Source organism: Propithecus coquereli, unplaced genomic scaffold (genome assembly GCF_000956105.1).
Source record: "Propithecus coquereli isolate 6110/MARCELLA unplaced genomic scaffold, Pcoq_1.0 Scaffold84, whole genome shotgun sequence".
NCBI classification, from domain to species: domain Eukaryota; kingdom Metazoa; phylum Chordata; class Mammalia; order Primates; family Indriidae; genus Propithecus; species Propithecus coquereli.
Genome location: NW_012154618.1, coordinates 1,592,418 through 1,611,884, shown reverse-complemented (window position 1 = coordinate 1,611,884; position 19,467 = coordinate 1,592,418). Strand labels below are relative to the sequence as shown.

Below are 19,467 nucleotides of genomic sequence, written 5' to 3'. Positions count from 1 at the left end.
ATCCTTGCTATGTGTATTCTTTTTTTGCACTGGCTTATTTTTGAGGCTGACTGAGAGTGTTCATTTAAAAGAAGAGAGAAATTTCAAGAGCAGAAAAGGGAGGGGCGAGACAGATAAATGTATCTTTACTTGCAGACAGAGTTGAATGTGTGTAAAATTTATGCCATAACATAAAATAGTTTTGAAGTCTTACCAGGTAAAACTTAAAATGTGGATAATACTTGATAATCTTTAGTACCACCTTAAGTTATTTATAATATTTGATGCCTAGAGAAACTTAAAAAAGAGCTATGGGAATTATTTTTCTGCTTATGTTCTGATCACCTCATTATTGATCATTGTAGGACTATTTCTATAGTCTTCTAAAGGCCATAGTCAGAACCAACTAAATGCATATAAGATGATTGGATCATTTTTATTAGAGAAAAAATTGAAGCAAAGGAAATTTAGTCTTAATAGAGAGCAATATAAGACTTTCTCCCTCTTATATCTCATTAATGTATATTTTATTCTTCTCAACAAGGCAGAGTCTGGCCTACAAAACATACACCATGATATTAGCTTTGTTGGAAAAATTTTTAAATGAATTTTCAGAGCTGTTGATGCTATAAAAATAGCATTGCACTTCTGTGGTTGCTTTAGTGTCATTTTTTTCTTCATTTTTGGCAGATAAAATAACACAAGAAGATATTGAAGGCATTCTACAGAAATTTACTGGGAATATAATGCAAGTACCCCCCCTGTAAGTTTAATTATTAAATGTGGATAAATGTTTTGTTTTACTTTCCAGTGGTTTACATCACTCTAATTAAAATAAATGGGCTGCCTTTTACTATATGGCAAGGCAGGTTTTTAAATGTGACATGGCACATGACCAAGTACAGGTGAACCTGATTTAGACAGGGTGTGGAGCTTTGGGCACTCTCTAAGACGCAGTGGAACATGGTCTCCTTTGTTCCTAAGTGTCGCCGCAGTCTCATATCTGTGCTATTCCAGTGTTTACTGGCTTTTCTGATTCTTATTAATAGACATGGGGCAGTTTTGGTGCCCAGAGATGTCACTTTTCTCAGAATTGCTGTGAAGGGACCAGTGTAATCTAGGAAGGGCATCACAGCAGTGATTCAGAGTACTAATGTGTGCTGCCTGTCTGTCAGGTGGTGGGACCATTCCTTTTAGGCAGAATCAGTGAAACAGATGAGAGTTGTAACTTATTAAAAATATGATTATATTGCTTTACCACTTGTCTTAGTTCATGGGCTGCTACAACAAAAGTAACACAAACTGGGTAGCTTATAAACAACAGAAATTTATTTCTCACAGTTCTGGAGGCTGGGAAATCCAAGATCATGATGCCAACAGGTTCGGTGTCTGGTGAGGGCCCTGCCTCCTTCTTGCTGTGTCTTCTCATGGTGGAAGTGGCAAGGCAGCTCTCTGGGGCCTCTTTTATAAGGACATTACTACCTTTCATGAGGGCTCTGCCCTAGGACCTTCCGGGAGCCCCCACCTCCTAATAACATCACCTTGGGAAGTTAAGATTTCAGCATATAAATTTTGGGGGTACACAAACATTTAGATCGTAGCATCACTTAACCAGATTTTTGTGCACATTATCATTTTAAGCAAATTGCTTTTTTTTAATGGCTGATGACTGTAAGATATGTCAGGATAAGTTACTGACAGTTCTTTTAGAATTTAATATTTACATTTAAAAATCTTTGTTTTTTCAAGAACATTGAAATATCTATGGGGAAGTTTTTCTTCATGATTTTGCTTCAAATATAAAGATGTAAAAATTTTAGTGAGATTTGCATAAACATTTTAGATCATTTTAAAAATAAATTAAACTTATTACATTTATTTATAAGAACCATTTTAGAATTTTCTGTGATTATTCTAAGAGTTTTGTGGTCTAATAAAATTTAATCACACAAAGCTAAGATCTGTTAAGTAGATTATTTGCATATTAGCTTTTTAGAAACATTTTATTAACTTTTATATAAAAATGAATATTGTAATAGAAATGGTCTCAGAGAAATATAGCTGAGATTATTATGACCAGAGACTACTAGTTTCCTTGTGCCTTTAACATAGAATGAGGCCTAGTAAAGAGAAAATGTGAATAGACCATCTCCAGGAAGATGGTTAAAGAATAAAATTGGCAACACTGATTATTGAGTGTTAGAATGAGCTTATATTAGCCTCAGAGATATTTAGAAAACTATCCATGACAGCATTGTGGAGTAGATTGGAAGAAAATACTAGTTCATTTTTTAGAAGGATTTTCAATTTAAAGGGCTGCTAGTCATCCTTTCTTTCCATGCCTTAATCTGAAATTATCTCTCCATCTTTCTAAATCACTCTCAATTCTTACTCTTCCTTACCCTCCCTCTCTCCCTCTCTTATCTTGCAAGCTATTCCGCATTAAAGAAAGATGGCCAGAGACTTTCAACTTTGATGAAGAGAGGTGAAGTCGTAGAAGCAAAACCTGCCAGGCCAGTTACTGTATACAGTATCTCCCTTCAGAAATTCCAGCCACCATTTTTCACATTAGGTAAGATGAGGAAATTTGAAATCATTTGTATTGACATGTACCTTTATTTTGTATTTGGCTACTTTTGTGTAATTTTAATGTGTCCCTGGGATATTGGAGATTTTTTTTTTTAATTTGAATTTAAGGAAGGTTAGGATTTGTTAATAACGTTTTGGTAACACATTTAATGAGATACCTAAAGCTATCAGGAGGTTCAGAAATGCCTTTCTAACTAGGCTGAGTTTTTCATATATTGTATTATGTTACCTTACTATGAAGTTGAAAGTAACATACTTTAGATCTCTATAGAGAAGAGTAGGTAAGAAGTATATATTTTTTACATTTTAGATATTTATTATCTTTTTCCTCCCATGGCAAGTACCTGATAGATTCAGTTTTAGAACTGACATTAATTTGTCCTTTTAAAACAAAGCATTTTTAGTTTTTGGACGAGAAATTCTAAGAAGGGAGTACTTTTTTCCCCTTCTTCTTTGTATCCTATAAATTATTACTAAAGATTCTGAAAATATGGAAAAAATGGGTAAGGCAGAAATGTATTCTTGGACATGTGGTCACATTTTAATTTAGATTATCAATTTGAATTTATAATATATATTTGAAATAAATATAAAAGCCAAAAAGTTTGTTTCTATTGTTGGAAATTTTATGATCTTCACAGCTGCAGAAAGTTGTGAAGAGCTATAAAGAATCAAAAGCTATAATTCTTAATCCTCAGGCTCCCTTAAATTGATCCTACCCTTTATTTCACACTGCATACTGAATAGGATTCCTTTCAGAAATAATTTGCCAAAACCTTTTTTCCTAAATTTTGTTGCTTTTTCCCATTGACATTATTATTTAATGTATATTCAGTTCCTACAGAGTATGATTGTATACAATTAGTAAAAAAGGCACTCCTTTTCTTGAGTTTCCCAATACTAAACTATTTGACAAGTAATGAAAAAAACACACTGAAAATGTTTTGCTCCATTCCATGAAAATGAAGCAGCTGGTTTGGCAGAGTAGATATGATCTATGAAAGTAAGAAAAACTCAAATTGTTCTGATTGCCTGTAAATTGTAAATATTTTAACTATAGTGTAATAGGCCAAAAGAACTGTCTTTTCACCAAAGTCAAATATAGTGCAAGAATGTTAGCACACTTACATTTCATCCTAATGCCCATTTTTTTCTCTTAGCAGTGGCCCCAAACTGTGAGGTGACTGAAATAAAAAAAGGAATTAAAATCCCCAGATGTTGAATTTTGATTAATTCCCCCAATGGCTTTATTTGTACCAGTAAGACTAGAGACAGCTAGAATGTAGTCCTTTTGTGTGGAAATATGGCATCTGTTTTCAGGATGTCTTGTTGATGAATAAAAATAATGCAGAGTCCTGCTCTCAACCAATAAACATGTGTTATATTGTGTTAAGATGTTTAGATATACATTCAACTTGGGGATGTTGTGTAATTTTAAGTTATTTCATGGTTTTTTAAGAAATATTTCCAAGAGCACATTTAAATATGCTGAGCCATCCATGTGTAGTATAGTACACCAAACATAATTCTTATCACTGTAAAAGGAGTTTTTTTATTGGGTTGGTTAGTTGTATATTTTTGAAGGTACAAATCTGAAAATATTTTGATAATTTACAGCTCATGATGGCAAAGCTGCAATTTCTAACCATTTAAAAACCTATTAAATGAACAAGGTGTACAAATCTGAAAATAATTTTTAAAATCTACAGCTCTCAATAGCAAAGCTGAGATTTCTAACTATTTAAAACCTATTAAATGAACAAGGCTGAAGTATTAAAGTGGTGTGACTTGCCAGTTAATTTAAAATGTGTTCATGAGTTTTTGCTGTTTGCTTTCTCCACACTCTGACTTTTCAATCTCACAAACACATATGCTACTGGATGAATAATTTATGCTTTAGCATATAAATATTTTATCACAGGATTGTTTGCATAGTGCATTTTTACATTTGTTTAGGGGCATCATTTCTATGTAAAGTGGATTTCATAGGAGGTTAGCAATTTACCATGTCACTGTTAACATTCCAGATGTTGAATGTGGAGGAGGTTTTTATATCAGAAGCTTGGTCAGTGACATTGGCAAAGGTAAGCATAAAAATGAATTATGAATTATCATTTAGAGAGTAATATTCCTTTCAATGGGAAGAGAGAATTTTCTGTTTTTCTTATTTCTGAGTACTGGCCTTAGGAACTGAACTCTTGCTGCCTTCGGCTTTAGAAGCATTGTAGGTTTATGGCATGCAATTATCAGCCTCAGCAGCGGCAGTGAAATGCTCATAATGGGAAAGAAGAAGAGAAAGAGAGGAACAGAAAATGAAGACAGGAATAATGAATGTAAGAGCCAACATTTTTCCAAGTACAAAATATTTTAACTCAAAGTAGGGATCAAAAAAAAAAAAGGTTTACCCTTCTAAAAGTTATTTTCATTGATGCAAATCAAATTTTTTAAAAACTGGAAGCCATAGTCTTACAAATAGCCAGAAAGTGGCAGTTCTGGCTCTGCCATTTACTACTGGGCAGTTGTGACATTGGCAGGTCTATTATCTCATCTATAAAGTAAGGGTAATAGTCACCTCATGGTTTTGCTTCATGAGTTAAACAAGAAAAATGTGTGCAAGTTCTTTGTTGACTTTAGAGCATTTTAGGTGAGTTATTAAATATTATTTTGCTACTTAATAATTTCTTTATCTCAAGGCTCGTGCTTCTTGTATTGGATTATCATAATTTTACTTTTGGGGTGGTTTTGAGAGGTTTGAGTCGAGTTCGGTCACTTGAAAAATTATAGGCTATGAAATACTGAATCATTTATCTTCTGGATTTTTTTCACCTTTTGTTGCTGTAGAACTGTCTTCCTGTGCCAATGTGCTAGAGCTGACCCGAACCAAACAGGGACCATTTACACTGGAAGAACATGCCCTTCCTGAAGACAAATGGACAATTGATGACATCGCACAGTCTCTTGAGCATTGCTCATCTCTTCTCCCAGCAGAGTTGGCACTTAAAAAATCAAAACCTGAGGAGTCTAATGAACAGGTTTTGAGCTGTGAATATATAACTCTAAATGAGACAAAGGGAGAAGACGATGTAAGTAAGACATTTTGAGATTGGCCTGGGAATATCATTATCATTTCCTGGTTGACATTTGAATCCTGTGTGCAGATGCAGAATGACAAGCTACATGCAAGAGACAACCATTCCTAACGTAATTTTTTGCATGAGGGAAAATGTCCATCATTTACAGGTTTCTATAGTATATAATTTATTTGCTGTACATTATATATAGCCTTGTAGTTCAGTTCTTTGCTATACTATGGAATGTTCTCTTAGGATTTTTTATGTTGTTAAAATGTGAACGTGATTGGATTCAGGAAAATTAACTTTCTGAATTTGATATGTCTTTAGTCTTTTCCTGTGAAAAAGTTGAACAAATTTTCTAATCAAAGAAAAAAGAAATACGGGCTACATGTTTTAGTTTCACAAAGTGAATGTAATTTAGTGTTATTTTGATTTTATTTAGGCTCCTTGGTGGCTCCATTTTATTGAAATCTGTCAACTTGTTTGAAATGGCCATTATTGATCTCTTTCTTGTGTTTTGGAGAGTTTATTATAAACATTTCTTTGATAAAACTACACTGATTTAATAATGTTTGTGTTTATTTAGATCTTGGAAATAAACTTTTATAATAAATATTTATAAATGAACCAAATTATTGCTACTGCCACTAACAGAATATAAATAGAAAACTAATATTTAATTAAATTCACCTCTACCTTTAGAGCAGAAGACAGCTTTGTATTTTGGCAGCTGTGAGATATTTTCCTGGTAGTTTCATCAACATAGTCAACCACTTTGTACCAAGTCACTAAATAACATAATTTTTAAAATTTAAACTGAAGAATGCATCTCTGATTAAAAACTTCTTTATTCCTTAGCATTTATTTAATCTCTTTATAGGGCATTAATCCCTGTGACATTGTGTCTTCAGTTGTTGACTCTCTTTCAAGTGATATTTATAGATGTTGAGATAGCTGCCCTGCATTTCTGCTCTAAATATTTAAAAACAGTTATTCTCAAACATTTTCATTCAAATAGCTTTCCGAAAGTTTCCTATCCCTCTTTACCATAATTTTGAAAATGTTATATTATAAAATAGTAAATTTCATGTATGAGTGCTTCACATTTTTGTTTTGGGAAAGCAATACATTATGCAGCCAGACCGTAGAAACATTCAAATCCCTCTTCCTTTACTCAAATATAGTTTCAAAAGGAAGACATTAAAATTTTTCTAAAATACAAGTTTTTAGATTTTTATGGACTGACTTTTTAATGGTGGTTCCCGGCTTGCAGCCACTAACTCAGAATTTTAAAATATATAAACTAAAGTGGTTTTATTTGTAGTTAACCTAATATAAGCTCAATGAAAAAGTTGTATGCTTCTGTAGAACATTGTCAGGATGTTGGCAACATATTTTAAATGAAAATATTAAAACTAATTTTTAGTATGAGACAGAAAATTACAAGGAAAAGAGTATTGATATCATGATACATTAACATAAAATGCCAAACACACAAAGTTTTAAATTAGAAGTTTACAATTTCACTTGTTCATATCTAGTTCCCCACAGTTGATGTTAACCAAAGGTAGCAATGGCTACCTCTGCCTATTGGAATGGCACAGGTTACAGTATGTCTTCTTTCATTGCTAGTAAAGTCCAGTAGTGAAATATTTAGGTTTCAGAACACAGCTGAGGTATTTCTGTTCTATTTCTCAAACTTAAAAAACTGACATGTATAGTTTACTAATGGGGAAGAGTAGAGATTGTTTGAAAAGGCAAGTAACTTTCAAAAATGATAGCCAATCTTTTTCTTTTATATTGAAAACATTGAAGGAAGTTTTGCCAAATGGAAAAATTACCCATTATCCTCACCATCCTAATGTATTAACTTTAGAATTTTAATTTTTATATTATTCTTTCTCTTTTTTTGTTCACATAATTACAATCTTAAGTCACCTGTACTTTTTAATTGACTATTTTTCATTTGATTTTATATCTTTGTATTTAGTTTTGATAATGATTTTAATTATCTTTATACTCATAATTTATTTAAACCATTTCCCTATTGGTAAATATTTAAGTAGTTTTCAATTTTATTAGAATAAATTTCTGGGAGTGGGATTATTAGGTGAAATAATATGAACAGTTTCATTATTTATGTTTGCCTCATTGCATTCCCAAAGAGTTGTAACATTTTATAGTTTCACCATATGGGTAAGGGTTTTATATGTTGCTAATTTACTTAAGTATAAGAGAGAGATCAGAGTTTCTCTGATGATTTGCTTTTGTGTGATTTATCTGTATTCTTTGTTCATTTATATAGATAAATATCTTACTAGTTTCTTTACACATTTGATGAGTTATTTATGCAGTAAATACTTGATAGAAGTACTTTTCGTAACCTGTTGTCTTTTTTATTTTAGTTTTATTTTTCATTTTTGCTAACTAAAGTTGCTAACTAATTTTAATAATTCTCCCCTTTTATCATTATCAAATTTACAAGTATGAATAGTTAAAATTTATTGAAACTTTACAATATTATTCTTTTTTTTTAGTGTTTTAGAGACAGAGTCTCACTCTGTCACTTAGGCTGGAGTACAGTGGCGTGATCACAGCTCGCTGCAACCTTGAACTCCCGTGCCCACATGATCCTCCTGCCTCTCAGCCTTCCAAGTAGCTGGAACTACAGGCGGGCACTATGCCTGGCTAATTACTCTATTTTTCACAGAGACGGGGTCTCACTTGTTGTCCAGGCTGGTTTTGACCTCCTGGCCTCAAGTGATCCTCCCACCTCAGCCTTCCAAAGTGCTGGGATTACAGGCATGAGACACCATGCCTGAACTAAAATATTATTTTTAACTCTTACAAGCAGCTAAAACTGATCAAGATGCTCTGAAAAGGTCAAGATTTATCCATAAAACAAATTAGTTTTCTTTTAAGAGTCTGTTAAGTACCAATGATTTTTTTTTCCATTTTAATCCAAATGTTAAATATCTATGCCTTATATATATCTAGATCTAAAGCTTCATGACATTAAATAAAGTTGTTTTACTTGTAAGAAAAAGATTAATTAGAAATTCCTGAAAATGTTTCAGCCTGGAACATAACAAATCACTTCATTTTGACACTTGAAGTTTTTTATGTTTCTGAAAAACATTGTCTTAAAAGTTGTCAAAAGTGGTTATAGAATTATTTACAGTTTTAAAATTCATGACCATTGTAATAGAAATTTGCTTTCTACAAATTCAAAATTGTGAAATGTGAATAAAGGCTAAACACATTTTCCTATGTGTGTACTGACTAGATCTTTTCTTCTTAAGTACTTGAATTAATACAAGCCACTGACTCATCAGAAATTATTCATTGTGTGAGAAAAGAGTACTTTATATCAGGTCTTCAGTCCATTTTATGTCCCTCTGACCAGTTTGAAATTTGTATCAGACTTACAATGAGCATTGAGAGGTTCAATTAAATGGTGAATTGTTCAATTTCAAGGGAAGAAAGTAATTTACATTATATCATCATGTGTATAATAGACAAAAATATGATTCGAAAGCACTCTAAAATGTTGAAACATTTAAATAGAGGATGATGATAGATATGATATGAGGTTCATGAAATGATTATAATGGCCTGGTAGTTAAATCTAAATAGGATTGTCTTGAAATTCTTTCTTTAAGGTATGTATGAGTAGCTCTAGTTTATACTAATTCTTCATTAAATACCATTTGTTAAGCATTTCCTACATAGCAGTTGAATCAGTAATGCCTTCATTTGTCAACTTCAGTTAAATTCTCTTTATGAATAGGACTATTTTTAGATTGCTGTTATAAATGGTGATACCAGTAGGAAAGTTGAAGTTCAGAAATTATTATTTTGCTTTTCTTATCCATAACCCTTAAAATACAACATATTAAGTTTATTTCTGTCTTTACCATTAATCAGCTTTTTGATCCTAGGCAAATCACTTAATCTTTTTGGACCTCAGTTTCCTCATCTTTAAAACAAAGAAGATGAGACTAATCCGTCACTAAGACCTTTCCAAGACTGAAATATTAGGCTTCCAAGTGTAGATAATTTGTAAGTATTCTGCTGGGGAACTCATTTCTCATAAACCTAAGTTTTCATATTGTTCATCAATTCTGGAAAACTCTCATTTTTTATTTCTTTGGATATTGCATCTCTTCCAGCTAGTAGTCCTATTTACATCTTATCTTCTCATTTTATTCTATGTGTCTAGTTACTTTTCCATGTCTTCCATCTCTTTATCCCATTGTGCTACAGACTGGGGAATTTCCTCCATTCTTTTTTCCAGATAACAAATTCTTTCTTCTGTCATTTTTATTTACTGTTTAACAATCCTATATTTATTTTAATGACCCTCGTGTTATTTCTAGAACATCAACTTTTTCTCCCCAAATCTGTCTCTTCTTTTTTTTTGTGTGTTGTCTAGTTCTTTAATTAGGGTTTTTGGTAACTGTATGTATTTTTTAACTTTTTATTGATGCCTAATATACTACAGAAAATTGCACATATCACAAATGTATAGTTTGATGAATTTCACAAATACGTGTGTAAACAGCAACCAAATCAAGACACAGAATATTACTGCCCGCCCCGCCGAGAAGCCCTGTAGAAGCTTTTCTCTAGTCACTAACCACCCACTCCTACCCCATCATCAAGGATAAACCACTTCTAACATTATAGATTATTCATTTTGTCTGTTTTTGTACATCAGATAAATAGAAGTATACAATATATCCTCTTTTATGTCTGGCTTCTTTTGTACAAAGTTACGATTATGAGATTCTTCCATATCGTTAGGTATATATACATTTAAAGTCATTATGTCTTGATGGATTGATCTGTTTATCATTATATGATGCCCGTATTCATCTCTGGTAGTGTTTCTTTTTCTGAATATTTTTCTGAATTTTTCTACTATTAATATAACCACTCCAGCTTTTTTTTAATTAGTGTTTTCATGGTATATATTTTTTCATTTTTTTTACTTTTAGCTGTAGTTTTTCCTTATACTTAAAGTGGGTTTTGTATAGGCAACATATAGTTGAATCTTACCTTTTTTATCTAATCTGACAATCTCAAGGTTTTTTTTACTGGAGTGTTTAGATCATTTACATTTAATGTAATTATCAATATGGTTTGATTTGCTCTACCCTCTCCCTATTTGTTTTATGTTTGAACCATCTTTTCTTTGTTCCTTTTTCATCTTTGGCTGCTTTCTTTAGAACTATATTTTTAGTGTTCTATTACATCTATTGGCTTGTTATATCTCTTTAAAAACTTTTTTTAGTTTGCTGTGGGATTTACAATATACATCTTTAATCTGTCACAGATTACTTTCAAATAGTATTGCACCACCTCATGTGTAATGTAGAAACCTTACCAAAGTACTTTTCCATTTCTTCTCTCCTATCTTTTATGCTATTGGTTTTGTACATTTTACTTTACATGTTACAAACCCTTATAATTAGTGTTTTTTGATTTTTGGTTTTTGGGTTTTTCTTTTCTTTTTTTGAGACAGATTCTTGCTCTGTTGCCCAGGCTAGAGTGTAGTGGCATCATCATAGCTCACTGCAACCCAAACTCCTGGGCTATAGGAGAGCCGCCTGCCTCAGTCTCCTGAGTAGCTGGCACTATAGCTGCACACCACCACGCCCAGCTAATTTTTTCTATTTTCAGTAGAGATGGGGTCTCAAGCTTGCTCAGGATGGTCACGAACTCTTGGCCTCAAGCAATCCTCCCACCTCGGCTTCCAGAGTGTAGATTGTTTTTTTGTTGTAGTTGTTGTTCTTTGTTTTTACTTTATTTCTGTAGACCAGGGGTCAGCAAACTTTTTCTATAGAGGGCTATATAGTATAGGCTTATCTCAGAGATATTGCTGACTTCATTCCAAACTAGACCACTGCAATAAAGCTAATATTGCAATAAGGTGAATATTGCAATAAAGCAAGTCACACAAATTTTTCGGTTTCCCACTGCATATGGAAATTGTGTTTATACTATACTGTAGTCTATTATGTATGCAATAGCACTATATCTAAAAAATGTACATACCTTAATTTAAAAATACTTTATTGCTAAAAATGTTAATGATCATTTGCTTGTTCAGTGAGTTGTAATGTTTTTGCTGGTGGAGGGTCTTACCTCGATGCTGATGACTGCTGACTAATCAGGGTGGTTGTTACTGAAGGTCAGCGTGGCTGTGGTAATTGCTTAAAATAAGACAATGATGAAGTTTGATGCATCAATTGATTCTACCTTTCACGAAAGATTTCTCTGTGGTATGCAATGCTGTTTGATAGCATTTGGCCCACAGTAGAACTTCTTTCAAAGTTGGAGTCAGTCTTCTCAAACCCTGCCACTGCTTTATCAACTAAGTTTATGTAATATTCTAAGTCCCTTGTTGTCATTTCGATAATGTTCACAGCATCTTTACCAGGAGTAGACTCCATCTCAAGAAACTACTTTCTTTGCTCATCCGTAAGAAGCATCTCCTCAGCCATTCAAGTTTTATCAGAGATTGCAGCAATTCAGTCACATCTGGCTTATTTCCACCACATCTCAGTTACTTCCTCCATTGAAGTCTTGAACTTCTCTAAGTCATCCATGAGGGTTGGAATCAACGTCTTCCAAACTCCCTTAATGTTTATATTTTGACCTCCTCCCATGAATCAAAAATGTTCTTAATGGCATCTATTAATAGAATGGTGGATCCTTTCCAGAAGGTTTTTACTTAACTTTATTCAAATCCATCAGAAAATCACTATCTATGGCAACTATAGCGTTACAAAATGTATTTTTTAAAAAACTAGACTTGAAAGTTCAAATTACTCCTCGATCCATGGGCTGCAGAATGGATGCTTTGTTCGCAGGCAGGGAAACGACATTAATCTCCTTGTGGTATCTCCACCAGAGCTCTTGGGTGACCAGATGCATTGTCAATTAGCAGTAATATTTTGGAAGGAATCTTTTTTCCCCGGCAATAGTTGTCACCAATGGGCTTAAAATATTCAGTACACCATGCTGTAAACAGATGTACTATCATCCAGGCTTTGTTGTTACATTTATAGAGTACAGGCAGAGTAGATTTAGCATAATTCTTAAAGGCCCTAGGATTTTTGGCATGGCAAGTAAGCATTGGCTTCAACTTAAATCACCAGCTGCATCAGCCCCTAACAAGAGAGTCAGCCTGTCCTTTGAAGCTTTAAAGGCAGGCATTGACTTTGCCTCTCTGGCTACAAAAGTCCTATGTGGCATGATCTTCCAACATAAGGCTGTTGCATCTACATTGAAAATCTATTGTTTAGTGTAGCCACCTTCATCAGTTAACTAGATCTTCTGGATAACTTGCTGCAGCTTCTACATGAGCACTTGCTGCTTCACCTTGCATTTTTATGTAATGGAGACAGCTTCTTTCCTTAAACCTCATGAACCAACCTCTGCTAGCTTCCATCTTCAGCTTCCTCACCTCTCTCGGCCTCATAGAATTGAAGAGAGTTAGGGCCTTGCTCTGGACTAGGCTTTGGCTTAAGGGAATGTTGTGGCTGGTTTGATCTATCCAGAGCCACTAAATCTTTCTTCATATCAGCAATAAGTCTGTTTCTGTTTTGCATTCATATTGTCATGAGTTTATTGGAGTATCTCTTTAAATTTCCTTCAAGAAGTTTTTGTTTGCATTCACAACTTGGCTAACTAGTGCAAGAGGCCTAGCTTTCAGCCTACTTTGGTTTTTGACAGGACTTCCTCACTAAGCTTAATCATTCTGGCTTTTGATTTAAAGTGAGAGGCATGCAACTCTTCCTTTCACTTAGAGGCCGTTGTAGGGTTATTAATTGGCCTCATTTTGATATTTTTGTGTCTCAGGAAATAAATAGTGAGGTTCAAAGAGAGGGAGGGAGATGGGGGAATGGCCAGTCAGTGGAACGGTCAGAACACACAACATTTATTGATTAAGTTTGCTGTCTTATATGGGTATGGTTTGTGGTGCCCCGAAACAATTACAATAGTAACATCAAATATCACTGATCACAGATCACCATAGCATATAATACTAATGAAGAAGTTTGAAATATTGTGAGAATTACCAAAATGTGACCCAGAGACACGAAGTGAGCATATGCTATTGGAAAAATGGTGCTGACAGACCTGTTTGACACAGGGTTGCCATAAACCTTCAATTTATAAAAAATGCAATATCTGGGAAGGGCAATAAAGTGAAGGGCAATAAAATGAGGTAGGCCTGTAAAGATTTTAGGCTTTGCAGACCATATGGCTTCTGTTGCAACTACTCACCTCTGCCTACTGTAGCGTGAAAGCAGCCATAAGCCATATACATAAATGAACGGGTGTGGCTGTGTTCCAATATAACTGATTTATCCTCATGCTGCAGCTTGCCAACCCCAGCTTTCGACTCTCAGTTATCTTCTAAAGAGATTAAAAATCATAAAAGTATATTTTATATTTATTCATATCCTGGTGCTCTATTTCTTTATGTAGAAGCATATTTCTGTCTGGTATCATATTTCTTCTTTGTGAATAACTTCCTTTAATATTTTTTTTATAGCACAGATCTGATAATAAATTCTCTCAGCTTTTATTTGTCTGAAAGAGTGTTTATTTCATTTTTGAAAGATACTTTTGCTGGGTATATAAATCTTTGTTGGTTAACTATTTTTTCTTCGATACTTTAATGATGTTACTCAACTATCTTCTGTTTTGTATGTTTCCCTGGCTGCCTTCAGGATTTTATTTTATCTTTGATTTTTAGCCATTCGATGTGTGTAGGTGTGATTGTCTTTGTATTTATCTTTTTGCAGGCCTCTTAATTTCTTGCATCTTTGGGTTTTTTTTTTTTTTTCCTTTATCAATTTTGGAAAATTCTCAGCCATTATCTCTTCAAATATTTATTCTGTTCCATCCTTCTCCCTTCACCCTGATCCTTCTGGGACTCAAATTGCGGGTATGTTCAAGCATTTGATTGGTGTATAGCTCTTGGATGCTTTTTTTTTTATTATTATTTGTATTTCACTTTGGATAATTTCTTTTGACTTATCTTCAAGGTTACTGATTCTTTTCTCAGCCATGCCTAGTGTGCTGCTGATATACCTGCTGAAGGAATTCTCTGCTTCTGATAATCATATTTTTAAAATTCTAGCATTTTTATTCTTTTTTCTGGTTTCCATCTCTCTGCTGCAATATTTTTTATCTGTTGATGCATTTTGTCTGCCTTTTCCACTAAATCCTTTAACATATTAATCACAGTTATTTTAAAGTCCTTGTCTAATAGTTCTAATGTTTGAGCCATATTGAAGTTTAGGTCTGTTAATAGCTTTGTCACGTAACAATCTTTTTTTTTTTCCTTGCTTGTGTATGTATGGTTTTCATATTTCTTGATTGTATGCCAAATGTTGTATATAAAACAGACTTAGGGAAATAGTATTTATATTCAGAAAGAGGCACATTTTTTTCTGTCCAGTCTTTAGTGTGGGGGGTTGGGGCAGTCTAATCCCTAGTTGAACTAGGTTTGGGTTTGTTGTTGCTATACTTACCATCAATGCCCCAGATTTCTAGTCGCTGCAGGAATGGGCTGCTGTTACTCTGTCTTAGTGTGGGGCCTGGATTGCTGAAGGTTTTTTGTTACTGTTTCTCTCCATGCTCAGATTTCAGCAAGTCTTTACACCTGTGCCACAGAAGGACTCTGATCTATGCTCTTTCTGACCTTCCCTACTGTAGACTGTTGTTGCTTGTTACCGCTCATTGTGGGGTAAGGGGGCATTTTTCAGTTCTCTCACTCCAGCCTCAGTCTTAGGCCCTGAGCTCCTGGACTTCAGGCATGGAGTTTCTCTGTAATTCTGCCCCTTCTCCAGTAGTGACAGATCTCTGCTTTGTATCAGCGCAGGATCCTGAGCAGAACTGATTTTCTACCCTTCCTCCAGTGGTAGACAGCTTTTGCTTTCACGCTTCCATCAAAGGCAGTGGATGTTTTCTTGGGCCTCTCCTCTCCCCCATTAACTTAAGGCTTTTCCTTCATGTAAGAGAAGTTTCATGCGTCAGGGAGTTCTGTGCCTTTGTGCCACCTACAGCATCTCTCTTGGTTCTCCTGCCCTCCCCCATTCTTTTTCATGAGCACCTGGAAGACCCATGGAAAAGAGAGACCCACGGAAAAAAGCAAGGAAGTGAGTGCAGACTTCTTTTGTGTCTTCTTTTGTGATTGCTTTGTTTCTAAACGGTTGCTCACGGAATTCAAGAATTCATTCCAATTTCAGCTGTTTTCTTTTTACCTGTTGTGATGGTTAACTTTATGTGTCAACTTGACTGGGCCACTGGATGTCCAGATACCTGATTAAACATCATTTCCAGTGTGTCTGGGAGGGTGTCTCCAGAAGAGACATTTGAAGTGGTGAACTGAGTGCAACAGACGGCCCTCTCCAGCGTGAGTGGACATCACCCAATCTGCTGAGGGCCTGAATAGAACAAAAGCTGGAGGAAATTGGATTCATGTGCTCTCTGCCTGACTGCTGAGCTGAGCCATCGATCTTCTGCCCTCGGTGCTCCCTTCAGACCTGGGTTGGAATTTATGCCATTGGCTCGCCAGTTCTCAGGTCTTCCAACTACACACCTCCAGCTTTCCTGGGTCTCCAGCTTGCAGACCACAGGTTGTAATCCCATGAGCCAATCCTTATAATAAATCTCTCCATACACACACACACACACACACACACACACACACACAGAGGTATATCCTATTGGTTTGGTTTCTCTGGAGAACCATGACTAATACACCTGCTTTTATGGTGCCTGCCCATGCCTTCTATATTCTGCCCAAAGGGAAACAGTTCATTCCCCCCATCTCTCCTCAGAGAGGCTTGCCACCCTTTTGAATTCAATTTACTTTGCAACCTCAACTCTCCATTGGGCTCAAGAAGTTATTCAGTTTTTTCCTCATCGGATCCATCAGGGTGGAATTGATGTTCCCTTGAAGCTTTCTGCTCCTAAGTGGAAGCTTCGATAATGCTTTTATTTTTTTCCCCAGCATTTATAATTGGGAGGGTTTTGAGGTTATTGTGTCTACTATTTTTGCTAGAAATGGAACTCTCCACATCACAAGAGTAGTTAAGAACAGATAAACTGACTTGTGACACCATAATGTATTTAATTTTATATCCTTAGAAAATAATCTGTCAAGCCATTGATTAATGGCAAAGCATTTAATAAATCAGCATTTGTGTATTCAGGTGCTTTGAAGTTATTTGACTTTTTAATTCTTCCTTTATAGGTGAGAAAATTGGGGCATAGAAAAGAAAAGTAACTTCTCTCAACTCCAAATTATTTAGTAAGAACAGGACTTAGAGGCCAGATATTTTAAGTCATTAATATTCTTTTGGCTCACAGAATTGGCAATATGATCCAAAGGTGATGACTAGGTGATTCTATTCTATAAAATTTAAGTGGATCCATTGTCAAATATTCACAAGGGCCTACAGTGCATGGAAAGAATATATGACAACTGAAAGACATGGTGCAGGCCTTTAAGAAGCTTTCACTTACTTCACATGGGAACTCAAGAAATGTACATGTAAAAAAATAAGCAGCAGTACAAGACAACACAGAAGTGTCAGTGAGCGGTATTGCCAAATTGTGCTGTTGATGGAGCAGTAATTCATTTCTGCAAACATCCGTTGAGCTCCTACTAAAAACAGGAGGGAGAGCACGGGACATCTGGTGATTGGGATAGCTTCGTAGAGAAGAAAGGCCTTGAGATGGGTCTTGAACAATATTTAATATTTGAAGGGTTGAGAGAGAATACAGGAAGGGAGAATAGTTTAGCAAAGATGGAGGCGTACAAGGCACATACAGTCAGCAAAGAGGAGACTGATCCGGATGGAGAGGAGGATTTGCGTCATTTGGGATTATATCGTTTAGAGCCTTAAAAGCCAGGATTGAGTAAAGCTTCAGAGGAGGGAAAGGTTCATATGTAAGCTTTATTTTAAGGAGATTAATCTGGCAATGACGTGGCAGAAGCTGAATAGGTAGAAATGGGAAGGTAGAGAGCCCAGTTAGAACTGAGTATGTTGCAGCGATGCAGTATTCAGACAGTAAACTCCGAACTAGAGTATCATCAGGTAACAGATGTTTGAACGGACAGTTTAAAGGAAAATTGATGGTACTCAGTGATTTATTAGATAATCAAGAGCTGTGGAATTGGAGGAAAAAATGGTTAGCAATATTCATCAGATAGTTTTTCTTAAAGGGAATGAATCTGAATTTTTGGATGAGAGTAGCATTTTCCTGGGCATTGGGTAGTTGGTACGGTTGCCTATGATAAGGGTTACCTCCGTGCTTGATCCTCTTTGAACAGCTGTGAGTCGCCCACTGATCAAACAGTGAGCCTCTTGGAAAAGACCGTGCCTTTTCACTTCTCTCCAAGTGCTCGGCAAATAGGTTTGTTGAAGTTAGTCTATAATTAGGGATTCCCAATTATTATTTGAAATATTAAAGCATGCCAGTGGTTGACAGTGTGGGGTCCGGTGTTGTAGATTTTCCCAGCCCCGCTGCTTATCATCAGCTATTAACCTTAAGCAAGTTAGTTAACTTTTCTAAGCCCCAGTTTATTCATTGTAAAGTGGGGATATTAATAATGTCTACTTTGCAAAATTATGAAGCCTAAATTAGGTCATTCAGGTAAAGTGTTTAGCATGATTCTTAGAACCTAGTAAACAGTCAGTAATAGAAGCCAATGCCACATACCTGATTTATATCCAACAGGAGAATGATAAATCTGAAATTCTCATGGTTTATGAATCCAAATTATACATTTCAAAGATGTTTTATAAGATATTGTTTTAGGAGGAAGAATTGAGCTGAAACAAAGAATTCTCTGACAGCAAAGATTATTAAATGGTGAAAGAGGCTATTGAGGCAATTATAAAAAGTCTTTAAAGAATGTAGACATTCACCTTTTGCATAAGTGTACAAAAGTGCACTAAGTGTATACACACACACACACACACACACACAACATTAAAGTTAGTAAACCCCTTTCACTTAACGTCATCTCCTTTGTCCCCCCAACGATGCTGTGAAGTAGGTAGGATCTGTCTTTATTTGTTAATATTTAGATGAAGAATTCGAAGTGGCACCGAGGACTGGGTGGCTTGCCAAGAATCACACAGCTAGAATGGCAGAGCTGAGCCTCTGGACTCTTCTGATTCCAAAATGCTGTTTACATCACATCTGGAGAAAAGTGCTCTGAGGCACAGATGTTTAGTGGGAGGGATAAGACACAGGCTGTAATGCCAAAAAATAACTGGGAATAAAAGCAGAAAATAAGACATTTGTTTCTGTTAAAATATGACAGAAAATAAGGCTCTTGTGGTTTGGGATTGGGCATTCAGAGAAGAAATGGGGAGCGATTTATTTTGGGTGAGACTACTCTTTGAGCACTGCCTCTGGTTCGGGACTAGTCGTTTCCAGGCTTATAGAAGTCAGCTGGGTGAGGTTCAAAGTAACGCTCCAAAATGATAAGGGACTGATGGGATTGATTTATAAGAAAGATTAAAAGAATTAAATGTGTATAGCTCAGCTAAGCAAAGACTGAAGAGAGACCAGCTAAATGTATACAAATATCTAAAATGTGTAAACATTAAAAAGAGATTAATAATTTAACATGATACACGGGGGCACAATATGCAGTAATAGGATGAAAATTTAAGCTGAATATAGCAAAATTTCCCAATAATGAATCTATTAAGGCTATCTGTAGCACAGTCTTTCTCTAGAGAAGCAATAGAAATTTCAAGCCTTATGATTTTTAAAACTT

At 35.0% G+C, this 19,467-nt stretch overlaps 1 protein-coding gene across 1 annotated transcript in view; it reads left to right on the top strand.

Moving 5' to 3' along the window:
- Window positions 1-5,669, top strand: part of TRUB1 (TruB pseudouridine (psi) synthase family member 1) — a 31,775-nt gene extending 26,106 nt beyond the window's left edge. Inside the window, exons 6-9 of the mRNA XM_012663876.1 lie at window positions 670-742; window positions 2,412-2,551; window positions 4,596-4,652; window positions 5,410-5,669. Of these exons, the coding sequence (XP_012519330.1) occupies window positions 670-742; window positions 2,412-2,551; window positions 4,596-4,652; window positions 5,410-5,669 (530 nt within the window). The remainder of the gene's footprint in view (window positions 1-669; window positions 743-2,411; window positions 2,552-4,595; window positions 4,653-5,409) is intronic.
- Window positions 5,670-19,467: the final 13,798 nt, after the last annotated feature.